This window comes from Suncus etruscus, chromosome 3 (genome assembly GCF_024139225.1).
Source record: "Suncus etruscus isolate mSunEtr1 chromosome 3, mSunEtr1.pri.cur, whole genome shotgun sequence".
NCBI lineage: Eukaryota > Metazoa > Chordata > Mammalia > Eulipotyphla > Soricidae > Suncus > Suncus etruscus.
The window spans coordinates 118,164,708-118,177,334 of NC_064850.1; the positions used below are offsets into that span (position 1 = coordinate 118,164,708).

At 44.2% G+C, this 12,627-nt stretch overlaps 1 protein-coding gene across 1 annotated transcript in view; it reads right to left on the reverse strand.

Moving 5' to 3' along the window:
- The window catches only part of USP38 (ubiquitin specific peptidase 38), a 36,944-nt gene that overhangs the window by 1,277 nt on the left and 23,040 nt on the right, over nucleotides 1-12,627 (reverse strand). The window contains exons 7-9 of the mRNA XM_049769997.1: nucleotides 8,846-8,939; nucleotides 7,615-7,721; nucleotides 4,288-5,677 (exon numbers count right to left, since the gene is read on the reverse strand). Of these exons, the coding sequence (XP_049625954.1) occupies nucleotides 4,288-5,677; nucleotides 7,615-7,721; nucleotides 8,846-8,939 (1,591 nt within the window). The remainder of the gene's footprint in view (nucleotides 1-4,287; nucleotides 5,678-7,614; nucleotides 7,722-8,845; nucleotides 8,940-12,627) is intronic.

Consider the following 12,627-nt stretch of genomic DNA (forward strand, 5'->3'; position numbering starts at 1 on the left):
ACCCTGAGCGGTCCCGGGTGTGGCCCAAAAACCAAAAAAAAAAAAAAAATTATTGAGTGGGGCCAGAAAAATAGCATGGCGGCAGGGCATTTGCCTTGCATGCACAGAAGGAATCCCGGCATCCCATATGGTCCCCCCGAGCCTGCCAGGAGTGATTTCTGAGTGTAGAACCAGGGGTAACCTCTGAGCGCTGCCAGGTGATACCCAAAAACAACAACAATTTATCGAGTGAAACAGGTCTAAATTTTCCTCTGCTCTTTCCTTATATCAGATGTTCTACCTTTTCATGTCTGTAAAAGCTTTTTTCACACTGACCTGACAACCAGGATTTACCATGCTTCTGTGTCAGTCTCTGATACAGAGTATGATGCAGCATCATACAGTGTGTGATATTGAGGGCATGCATCAGACCTGGGTTTGATCTCAGCTCCATGCTGAGTCAGTGACAGGAGCAAGCCACAAGCACTGCCAGGGGTAGCCCACATACAAGGCCCACAAATAAAAATAAAAGGCTCCTAAAAACAGCTTGTCAAAATTGTAAGGTGAATTTCTAATGCAATTGTGAAAATTTATATTCAGGCCATCTCCTTATTTTCATTATAACTTGATTAAGCACTTGTAAGTGCTGTAAAGAAAAAAGATATGTTTTTTTTTTTTTTTTTTGGAGGGGGCATACCAGGCAGTATTTAGGACTTACTCTGGCTCTGTGTCCAGATATCTCTTCTGGGGCTTGGGGTACCATATGGGGTACCAGGGACTCAATCCAGGTAGATTGTATGCAACATAAGCAAGATCCCTACCCACTGCACTATCACATACTTCTTAAAAATTGTATTTTAGGGGCTGGAGAGATAGCATGGAGGTAAGGCGTTTGCCTTTCATGCAAGAGGTCATCGGTTCGAATCCCAGCGTCCCATATGGTCCCCCGTGCCTGCCAGGAGCAATTTCTGAGCATGGAGCCAGGAGTAACCCCTGAGCACTGCCGGGTGTGACCCAAAAACCACAAAAAAAAAAAAAAAAAAAAATAAAATTGTATTTTAGACATGTAATCTATTATAAAATAGTACTAATTTCTAGAGACAAGTTTTGAACCATATAAACATGGAGGGAGAAAAATACATATATGCATACATGATCCATTTGCTCAAAATAGAAAATGGTAGCTGGAAAGTACTATCCACAAAATCTCCACATCACTCATAGACAGTCTGGCATTATGAGAATCACCAGCAAAACAGGAGAAACATCATGCCTCATCACACAAACTACACAGACCAGAGCAAACTGGCCAAATAAGATGAGATGCCTCACATTCAAATTGCATCACTAGACTATAAGAAGGTAAATATGAGTGATGGTATGTATAGCAGGTCAGACGCTTGCCTTGAAAATAGCCGACCTGGGTTTGCACCTCAGCATCACAGATGGTCCCTGACCCTACATGAGTGACCTGAGTGCAAAGCCAGGAGTAAACCCTACACTGCCGGGTGTAGCTCTGAAGCAATAATAAAAAAAAAAGTAAATAAGGAACTTAAATATATTTACATGTCCAAGTCTTTTATTGCATTTTTTTTCTTTTTTTTGGTTTTTGGGGTCACACCCGGTCATGCTCAGGGTTTACTTCTGGCTCTACGCTCAGAAATTGCTCCTGGGGGCCAGAGAGATAGCACAGCAGCGTTTGCCTTGCAAGGAGCCAGGACCTAAGGTGGTTGGTTCGAATCCCGGTGTTCCATATGGTCCCCCATGCCTGCCAGGAACTATTTCTGAGCAGATAGCCAGGAGTAACCCCTGAGCACTGCCGGGTATGGCCCCAAAACAAAACAAAACAAAACAAAACAAAAAAGAGAGATAGGTGGGGGATGGCAACCCACTTCCTTTGATCTTCCCGTCATCTACCACACTTTTATGGGGCTGGAGAGATAGCATGGAGTAAGGCATTTGCCTTTCATGCAGGAGGTCATCGGTTCGAATCCCGGCGCCCCATATGGTCCCCCATGCCTGCAAGAAGCAATTTCTGAGCCTGGAGCCAGGAATAACCCCTGAGCACTGCCCGGTGTGACTCAAAAACCAAAAAAAGAAAAAAAAAAAAAAAAAAGAAAAAAAAGAAATCGCTTCTGGCAGGCTCAGGGGACCACATGGTATGCCAGGATTCGAATCACTGTCCTTCTGCATGTAAGGCAAAGGCCCTACCTCCATGTTATCTCTCCCAGGTCCTTATTGCATCTTTTTAAAAAAGTTTCTCTGATAACAAAACCTTTATAGTCTTACTACAGGTAGGTACCTACCTCAATGTAAAACTTAAAACAGAACTGTGGACAACTATACATTAAACAACCTGAATTTTCAATAGCCAGGATCCTATTGCTTTCACCATGATATAAGGGCATTACAACATGAATGGAAAGACGGCTGTCACATTTAAACACTGTAAAAGTAGGATGTAATGGGGTAGATTCTCAGAAGGCCAAATGACTAGAAGTTATTTAGAAGGGGCAGCAACGTAGGTAAGTACTATGAGCTAGAAGCTTTGAAACCATATTATTCATCTTTCCAAAAATAAAGTGTCTTTCTTGATCAATGCCATACACTAAAAAATTCACTTACTTCCTAGAGTCCAGATTATATGGGTCTTCTTTTGTCTATTTTATATGATAGTTTTTTTTGTTTGTTTTTTGTTTTTTGGGCCACACCCGTTTGATGCTCAGGGGTTACTCCTGGCTAAGTGCTCAGAAATCACCCCTGGCTTGGGGGGACCATATGGGATGCCGGGGGTTCGAACCCCGGTCTTTCCTTGACTAGCGCTTGTAAGGCAGACACTTTACCTCTAGCACCACCTCTCCGGCCCGATAGTTTTTATCTTGAGCTAACAGGTTCTTTTCACTCAAATCTACCACTCAAGTCTCAGAAATATAAAAGATCAGGGTCTGGTGCCCCAGCGGCGTCTGGCAAACAGGACAATTGGTTCTTGACCTTGTCCTTTCTTGGTGGAGGATAGAATGTCAGGAAGGACTTAGTTAACAAGGATTCAAAGTTGACCTTTTTTTATTTTCTGTAAATGTATTTATTTCTGTGTTGCTTAAGCACATTGCCATAGTCCTTTACAGATGTACTATGTATCATTATTTTATTTAAACTGTGTGTGTGTGTGTGTGTGTGCGTGTGTGTGTACGTACACCATAGTGGTGCCAGGGATCAAATCAGAATCAGCTAAGTACAAGGCAAAAAGAGACCTCCATGCTGTACTATCTTTTCAGGTCAAATTTCTTTTTCTTTTCTTTTTTTTTTTGATTTTTGGGCCACACCTGTTTGATGCTCAGGGATTACTCCTGGCTATGGGCTCAGAAATCGCCCCTGGCTTGGGGGGGGGGACCATATGGGACGCTGGGGGATCGAACTGTGGTCGGTCCTGCGCTTGCAAGGCAGACACCTTACCTCTAGCACCACCTCGCCGGCCCCAATTTCAAACTTCTTTGTACTGCTGGGAATCGAATAAGGGGCACTGCACATGAGAGCATTCTACCAGTCATATTTCTGGTCCAAGATTTTACAATATAGTAAATTTAATTAAGTTTTCAGAAAAAGACCTATCCATTTCTTTTCTCATTCTACCTGGATCTTTCAGGGGAGTAACATATTTCAAATACTACTTAAGTGCCCATATGCATCTGTCATTGACTTCTGGTTCACTGCAAACAGCATCAACAAGATCAGTATTAACCTTAAGAAATAAAATGAATAACTTCTTGCCGAAAGTATATCTGTAAATAAATCTAGCTCATAGGAAGCTTTTCTTGTATTTGCATGACTTTTGTTTACTTGTTGCATTGTTATCTCCTTGGTTTTACTGTTCCGATCCTTATAGAATACAAATACCCTTTAACATATTCTACTTTCGCACATCCTCTATAAATCTCAAAACATTTATACAAAGGGCTGGAAGGAATAAACATCAAAAAAAGCTAGAGTTGTTTCCCTTGGAAGTGGAAGATACTTTAGCTGTATGAAATCCTTTTCTTTTCTGTACACATGATTTTGGAATCACATCTCTTCTAATTAAAAACATAAGATCTTGGAATTTGCATCTGTAGAGATGTAATTCCCATTCATTCAGACCCTTTGAAAAGTTAATTTAATTATACCAATGCCATTTGTAAAAACACCCCAAATTTCACACTTACCACTCCATCAGGACATGTCAGTTAAAGTTTGATTAAGGGCATTCATGGACCCTCCTGGCAAATGTTTACATATTTTCTATAAATGAGAAAGAGTTCTTATATAACTTACCTGCAAATACAGTTTATTATCTTTTGTGATGGCATCCATAAGTTCTTTCTGCAGAGGTGGGTCTCCATTCACCCAGAGGCCACTGGCTGAACTGTTCCCACTTAAACCCTCAGTGAGGTTTTGCTTTTTATATAAAAGCACGTAAGCTGTGTCCTTGGGAAACCGACTGGTAATTTTCTGGACTGATTGAAATGAGGTGAATGTCACTCGGCTGTCATTAAATAAGAACCACTCTTTGGACACCTCGTTATTGTCTAGATCCTGCTCTACGATGGCAGCTTCGGGACTGTCTCCGCCCATGAAGTGGTTGTGGTTATGGTTATGGTTGTGGCTGTGGTTGTGGGGTGTCGAGAAGGTCAGGGATTCCGACGTGGGGTGGCACATCTGACTCTCAGGCTGGGTGCCAGTGATGTTCCTGGCGTAGGAGTAGTAATGTCCGCTTTCCGAGGAGATGCCCGAGTGGACCACCACGGAGCTCAGGACATAGGGCACTGGAGGGGGGCCGTGGGCCTCGTCGGCCCCCGAAGGCTTTAACTTCTTGGCCAGGTTTTCGATGCTATCAGCCGAACCCACCTCCAAGGACCAACTCTCGGGCAAGGGCGAGTGGGTGAGCATTCTTTTAACGGGCAGCTCTAAGACCAGGGGCAGGGACACGTTGTCCAGAATTTTCCTTCGCACGTGGTATTTCTGATCATAGGAAAACCTCAGGAGGGTCAGGATGAGGTACTCAGGCTCCTCTGTGATCTGCATAGTTTTTTCAGCGTTCTGGAGAGAGGCACAGTTCTCACAATAATATTGGTTGTCACCCGTTAGAATTTCAGGAGCCAGGAAATAGTTGAGCAAGTCGGTGACTGAGGGGGGTGCATCCTGGGCCATCAGGACCTGACTGGGCTCACAGGGGCCAGAGGTGTTCTGGGCACAGGGCAAGGCTGAGCTGGGGCTGCCCACACTGCCCTCACCCAGGGCAGAGTTGTCCCTGAGTGTGGCAGTGCCTGGGTCCGAGATACCTGCATCCCCCAGAGGAGTCGCCCCACCGGCCTGCCCTTGCTCCCCAGTGGTGGGGAAGCAAGGACTGAGCGGTGTTGGCGATGATGGACCAAGAAAGGCCACGTTGTCTGTGGTGGAGGATGGGCAGAAGGCGAGAGAGAGGTCAGTGAAGGCCTCCACTTTCTGGGAGGTGCTCCTGCAGTTCAGGCAGCGGACGAGCGTGCACAGTTTGCCCGCAAACATCTTCTCGATCAGAGTCTTCTCTCCACTGCCCGGGCCTCGGGCCTCTGTGAGCAACGCAGCTGGGCCTGCCATGTTCCGCAAGGATGCTTCACCTAGCTCCAGGCTTCCAGGCCGGCTGGCCAGAGATGGGCCCTTCAAGATCTTCTCTTCTTCGTGGAGCCTGCAGGAGATAAGAATGTTACAGAGAGCTCCATCTGCTTAAATGTCCCTTCTACTTAGAAATAACAGTGGCGGGGTCCTAGTGATAACACAGTTGGGTTGGATATTTGCCTTATATGTGGTGACCCAGGTTCGATCCCCAGCATCCCATCTGGTCCCCTTGGAATAATGTCTTTTCTTTCTCTTTTTTTTTTTTAGTTTTTGGGCCACACCTGATGATGCTCAGGGGTTAGTCCTGGCTATGTGCTCAGAAATCGCTCCTGGTTTGGGGGACCATATGGGACATGTGGGGATCAAACCTCGGTCCATCCTAGGTCAGCTGTATGCAAGGCAAACATCCTACCACTGCGCCACTGCTCTGGCCCCCGCTTTGAGTAATTTCTGAGAATAGAGCCAGGAGTAACCCCCCAGCAATGCAAGGTATGGCCCCCAAACAAAAAAGAATTATTAATATGTTCCTATTAGTATATGCATAATTTAAAACTTAAGTTCTTTTTTTGCATCAAAAGGAATAGTGAACAGAATATAGAGAAGCAGAGAGGTTAGAGCAGGGGTCCTCAAACTATGGACCTTGGGCCACATGCAGACTGCTGAGGACATTTATCCAGCCTGCCAGGTTTTTCAGGTGTTTTTGCTGCCACTGCTTGTCCTACTTAGCTGCTGACTTTTGCCCCACGCCTGCAGTGCGCTGTGTGGGATGTGTGCCACACTCTTCGAATCCCTTCTCTCAGTCTCTCGAGGTCTCCTCTCAGTCTCATGTAGGGGCCCTCAAACTATGGATCACCCAAAGCAGGTCCATATTTCCCATTGAAACAGTTAAGTTTGTTGATTTAACTTTTTTCTTTATTTTAAATATTGTACTTGTTATTTATTTATTTTTTTTGTGGTTTTTGGGTCACACCCAGCAGCGCTCAGGGGTTACTCCTGGCTCCATGCTCAGAAACTGCTCCTGGCAGGTACGGGGGACCATACTGGGACACTGGGATTTAAACCGATGACCTTCGCAAGAAAGGTAAATGCCTTACTTCCATTCTATCTCTCTGCCACCCCCTCCCATTTTGTTTTTTCACTTAAATTGAGGAACCCTGGGTTAGGGGCTATTCCTATGTTCTATTTATTTCATTTGCTCCATCCTGTGACTTTAAAGGACTCACCATGATGTAACTACATGTGTCTGGTAACTTTCAAGGATCTTTGCCTGGCAGAGAAACTTCACCTCTGTCCATAGGTGAATGGAAGACATGTTAAGCTCACATAAATATGCTAATTATTCATGGGATAGAAGGTTGTTGGCAAGGGTAGGAGACACTAAAGATCTTTCTCCCTCGTGGGGGTCAGGAGAGGAGAGGGGAGAGGGAGGGTTTGGGGCACATCTGTTCCAGCTCACGGCTTACTCCTGGTGGTGCTCAGGGGACCATGGTCAAAAACATTCATGAGAATGGCATTACTTTACATACTGTAAACTTTTTAATATGGCTTAATAAAAGCCAGCTGGCTCATGTCTGTTATACATTCAATCTACTGTGGTATGTTGACTTAGAGGAAGTATGTAAGTAAAAGCAATATAATTTCAACCAGATCCATAGCTATGGGGTTGAGAAAGGGAATATCCTTGAGTATCTGGGAACCACGGATCATACCACTAGGATTCCATGGACCACATCTCTTTTTGAGGAGGAGAAGGGGCACACCCAGCTCTTTAGGGCTTACTTCTGGCTCTGTGCTCAGGAATTACTCTTGGCAAGGATTGGGGGACCATATGGAGAGTCAAAGATCCAAATGGGTAAACTGTTTGCAAGGCAAGTGTCCTACTCACTGTATAATTTAAATAAGAGAAATTAAGCATAAGACATTTAAAAAGTAAAAAACTAATTCCATGAAAGTAAACCTGCAATGAAAGGGCACAGGTGAAGTCGTCCAGATGAAACTACTTCTGACCTGTCCAGGAGAAACCTGAGGTATTCCGAGCAGTCTTGCTGTGATCGTGGGGTGAACCAGGGAGGTCTGGAAGCCTCAAAGAATATCCGCGGTGCATACGCTTCTCTCTTGATACCAAAGGGAAAACATACTGAAGTGATTCTCACATCATCAACCAAGAAACTGAAATCCCAATTTAGATTATTTAAGGTGGATAATGGGAAAAACACAGCACATTTAACCTGGACCAGAAAGGGCTAAGGCAGAGGGCAGGGAAACAAGTTAAAATACAACAGGTAACTTTCAATCAGAACTCCTGAACATTCTGTAAGGAAGAATCAAAGTGGACTACCACCTGGGTTGGGCCCAATTCTATAACTATATTATAGTTGAGAGGACTAAAGGAGATCCCCAGTCTCCCAAATATAACAACTGTCTCTAACAACATCCCTCATATCAGTCATGTGAGTGAGTTCACTGCTCTAGAAAAAGCCAATCTGAAGCTGAGCTGCCAGCCATGTGTTCTGTGCAGCATCGTGGATAAAAGCTCTCGGGGGCTACCCATATATGTCCAGTAAAAAGTCCGAAATGCAATGGTGCATACGTCAGAAATTGTACTCAGGGTGACTGTGACAGTTCAGACTCATGCTGAATTTATTGTTACTCAGTACAGGGCCACTTTTGTGATATGCTGTCTTTTCAAGAAAGGAGGGTTGAAACTGGGAAGACCCGATCTCTAGGTATTCAGCTTTCAATAGACCCTTGAGTTGGTACAGCCTGGAAGGCAGGAAATGGAGCCTCTGGCTCCTTTAGATGCCAATGGGGCAGGACTGGCTCTGAGCACAATGAGCTGGTGTGACTGCATGGCCCGTGGAGGGGAGGGGCACAGACACAATCCCTGACATCACAGGGTCCTCTCTAAGCACTGCTAGAAGTGTCCTTTGGGCACAGGTTGGGAGGAGCCCTTGAGCACCATCACATGATCACTGCAAATTGACCTGTGTGGGTGTAAGTTTTGATCTTCCATTGTCCTTTGTGTTGTGACAAGTAATATGAAATAAATGTGGATTCCAGCTAAAGGGTGGGTGGGAAACTGGAGGCATTGGTAAAGAGACAGTGATCCTAGCTGTTGGATCGGGGTTTGACTATGTAATGCCTGAAGCAACTGCATTATGGACTTGGTAAATCATAAAAATTAGGAAAAATTAATAAAGCAATGAAATGGACATACACATACCACAAACACACTCACCTGTGTGTGAGCCAAAAAGGCAAAAAGATGCTGCAGTTTTTTCATTAATGAATTGCACCCATTTAAATTTAAAGATAATACTTGTCTCCTGAAACTGAAAAGAGAATTAAGTGTAAAGATGATGAATATCCATGCACTGACACAAGGGTATTTATAAGCATTAAAAAAAAATTTTTTTTTTTGATTTTTGGGTCACACCCAGTGCTGGCTCTGCACTCAGAAATTGCTCCTGGCAGGCTCGGGGGACCATGTGAAATGCTGGGATTTGAACTACAGTTGGTCCTGGATTGGCTGTGTGCAAAGTAAACGCCCTACTACTGTGCTATCTCTCCAGCTCCCTTATAAGCATTCTTTTTTTTTTCTTCTTTCTTTTGGGCCACACCCGGTGATGTTCAGGGGTTACTCCTGGTTATGTGCTCAGAAATTGTTCCTGGCTTGGGGGAACCATATGGGATAACGCTTGCAAGGCAGACACCTTACCTCCAATGCCACGGCTCTGGCCCCATTATGAGCATTTTTTTTTGTTTTGTTTTTGGGCCACACCTGGTAGCACTCAAGGGTCACTCCTGGCTCTACACTCAGAAATCACTCCTGATTGGCTTGGGAGACCATATGTGACGCCAGGATTCGAACCACTGTCCTTCTGCATGCAAGGCAAACGCCCTATCTCCATGTTATCTCTCCGGCCCCTATAAGCATTTTTTAAAGAAAATAAAGTCAGTCCAAGAACTTATTATCAAGGGTAGAGAGAGTATAGGGGTCAAGAAACATGCTCTGCGGCTGGAATGATGGTGCAGTGGTAGTCATTTGCCTTGCAAGCTGTTGACCCAGAATGCACCTCGGTTTGATCCCCGGCATCCTATATGGACTCCCAAGCCAGGAGTGATTTCTGAGCGCATAGCCAGGAGTAGCTCCTAAGTATCACCGGGTGTGGCCACCCCCCCCACTCCCTCCAAAAGAAACATACTCTGCATTTGTCAGACCCAGGCTTGGTCCCTTGTTGCATAAACTCTCTGGGTATCACTGGGTGCTGCCCTGGAGGCCTGAGTAACACTGGGTTGTGAGCCTTGCAGCAATAGCAGAAAAAAATTTCCTGTCTTCCAGGCTGATCTGCACCAGCTTTTAGCCTTCTTTGTTAGGACAGCTGTACAGTGACCTTCTTCTACAAGCAGTGAGGTTCCAGGAAGCAAAGAAATCAGAATTCATCAATACTTGCTATGTGACTCAAATAGTTGGTGGGCTTTTGTTTCTGTGTTACTTTCTTTTGGAGTTGTAGGGGTGGTTAGGCCACACATGTGTTGCCCAGAGATGGATCATTCCTGGGCCAGAAGTGACCCTGGCGGTGCTTGTTAAAACATATGAAGCACTGGAATCAAAACTGAAAGGCTGCAAGCAGGGCGATTAGGAATTACTCTCAGGCCCCTTATTCCTATTTTTTTGGGTTAGCACCTAGAAATAGGTTGCTAATGGTATGTTAGGTAAAAAAATTTTTTAAATATTATTTCAATTCTGCATGAAATAAAAAAAGAAAAAAAAAGCATACTGCCATCAAAACAAACCATAAAGGGGGCGGAGAATTAGCATGGAAGTAAGGTGTTTGCCTTTCATGTAGAAGGACAGTGGTTCGAATCCTGGCACCCCATATGGTCCCCTGTGCCTGCCAGGGGTGATTTCTGAGCATAGAGCCAGGAGTAACCCGTGAGTGCTGCCAGGTGTGACCAAAAACAAAACAAACCATAAAGAGAGAAAAAAAAAAAAAACCATAGCTGAATATACATCCAGGAGTGATCCCTGAGTAGTCAGGAGTATGTCCTGAGCACAGCCAAATGTGTCCCCTACAAAAAAAAAAAGTAAAAATAATGAGTTAAGAGTAAAATAAAACTCTAGTGAAGAATATAAAGGAAAATGAGAAGGATTTTGGAGAAAAGGCTTTATGAAATCAGAAAGAAATAAAGTTGCATAAAGATATGAAAAAGAGGGGGGGCCGGAGCAATAGCACAGCGATAAGGGCATTTGCCTTGCATGTGGCTGACTCTTGGTTCGATTCTGGCATCCTATATGGTCCCCAAGCCTGCCAGAAGTGATTTTTGAATGCAGAGCAAGAGTAACCCCTGAGCACTGACAGGGGTGGCCCAACTCCCCTCCCCCTAAAAAAAATGGCTGGAGAGATAGCATGGAGGTAGGCGTTTGCCTTGCATGCAGGACTGTGGTTCAAATCCTGGCATCCCATATGGTCCTCAGAGCCTGCCAGGAGCGATTTCTGAGTGTAGAGCCAGGAGGAACCCCTGAGCGCTGCCGGGTGTGACCCAAAAGCAAAAAACAAAAAAGAAATTCAAAAGAACAAAGAAACCCAGAGAAAAATACCCCATACAGGTAACCAACACACACATTAATAAGACTGATATTGTAGGAAGGAAACAGTCGTAGGTATAACCATAAACTATTCAAGATATGACAGTCTCCCAAGAGAGCAATTTGGCCTACCCTATTCCAAGAATATTATTCTTTCCATATATGGAAAATTCTGTTAATTATGAACAAGACATCTACATGATTACGGTTAAATAAACCATGCCCTACCATATCTATTCATTCAGAATCACATAGGTTTGTATTGCCCCACAGAAAATTCCAACATATTATGAAAGGTTAGCAAGTGATGGGGCTGGAAAGGCAGTGGGTAGGGCACCTGCCTTGCAAGCAACTGGGTTCAATCCCTGGTACCCCATATGGTCCCTGAGACCGGTCTGGACTGATTTGTGAGGGGAGAGCAAGAAGAAGTCCTGAGCACTGCTGGGTGTGGCCCCAAACAAAAAAAATAAAAGCAAATGACTGAAATAAGATTTTCTGTAAACAATCTACAAAACAATGTATTTATTTTTATACTAGATGAAATTCTCTATATTCAAAAATTAGATTGGAATGAGACACAAAAACTGTTTGGAATGGGAATATCTGATTTAAAATAATTTCTAAACTTAAAAAATATTTTAATTAAACATTTAAAGCCTAATTTTCATTTTATAAACAATCCAATCTCTTCCTTCCTTCCCTTTCCCTTTTTCTCTTTCCTTCTCTTCCTCTTTCTTCTCTCTCTCTCTCTCTCTCTCTCTCTCTCTCTCTCTCTCTCTCTCTCTCTCTCTCTCTCTCTCTCTCTCTCTCTCTCTCCCCTCCCCCCCCTCCCTCCCTCCCCTTTCTTTCTTTGGTGCTCAGGGGTTATTCCAGACTCTGCACTCAGGAATCATTCCTGGCAGGCTCAGGGACCATACAGGACATCAAAGATCAAACCCGGGTAGGATGTGTGCAAGGAAAACTCTCTACCAGTTGTTATCGCTCCAGCCCTGATGATCAAATTTTTCTTTTTTAGTTTTTTATGTTGGGGCCACAGCTCAGGGGACCAGATAGGATGCTGGGGATAGAACCCAAGTTGGCCGTCTGTGTGTAAGGAAAATACTCTACCTACTGTGCTATTGATCCAACCCTCAAATACTTTAACCATGAAGATCAATTTATCTATTACCTAGGAGATAAATGACACTGTTGTCTGTACCCTCTGATAGGCTCCTTCACCACTGTCAGAACTGGGAATGCTCTCTAAACCACCACTGCCTTCAGGGTCTTAGAGAAGAGATGGCAAGACTACAGGATCTGGTGGTGAGATGCAGAATTTGCTTCCTGCCTAGTACTGTGTCTAAGTGGACATAATTTTTTTTAACAAACAAAATTCCCAGAACATCAAAGACCCAATGAAAACATAATCCCAAATCAAAAATGCCTTCATG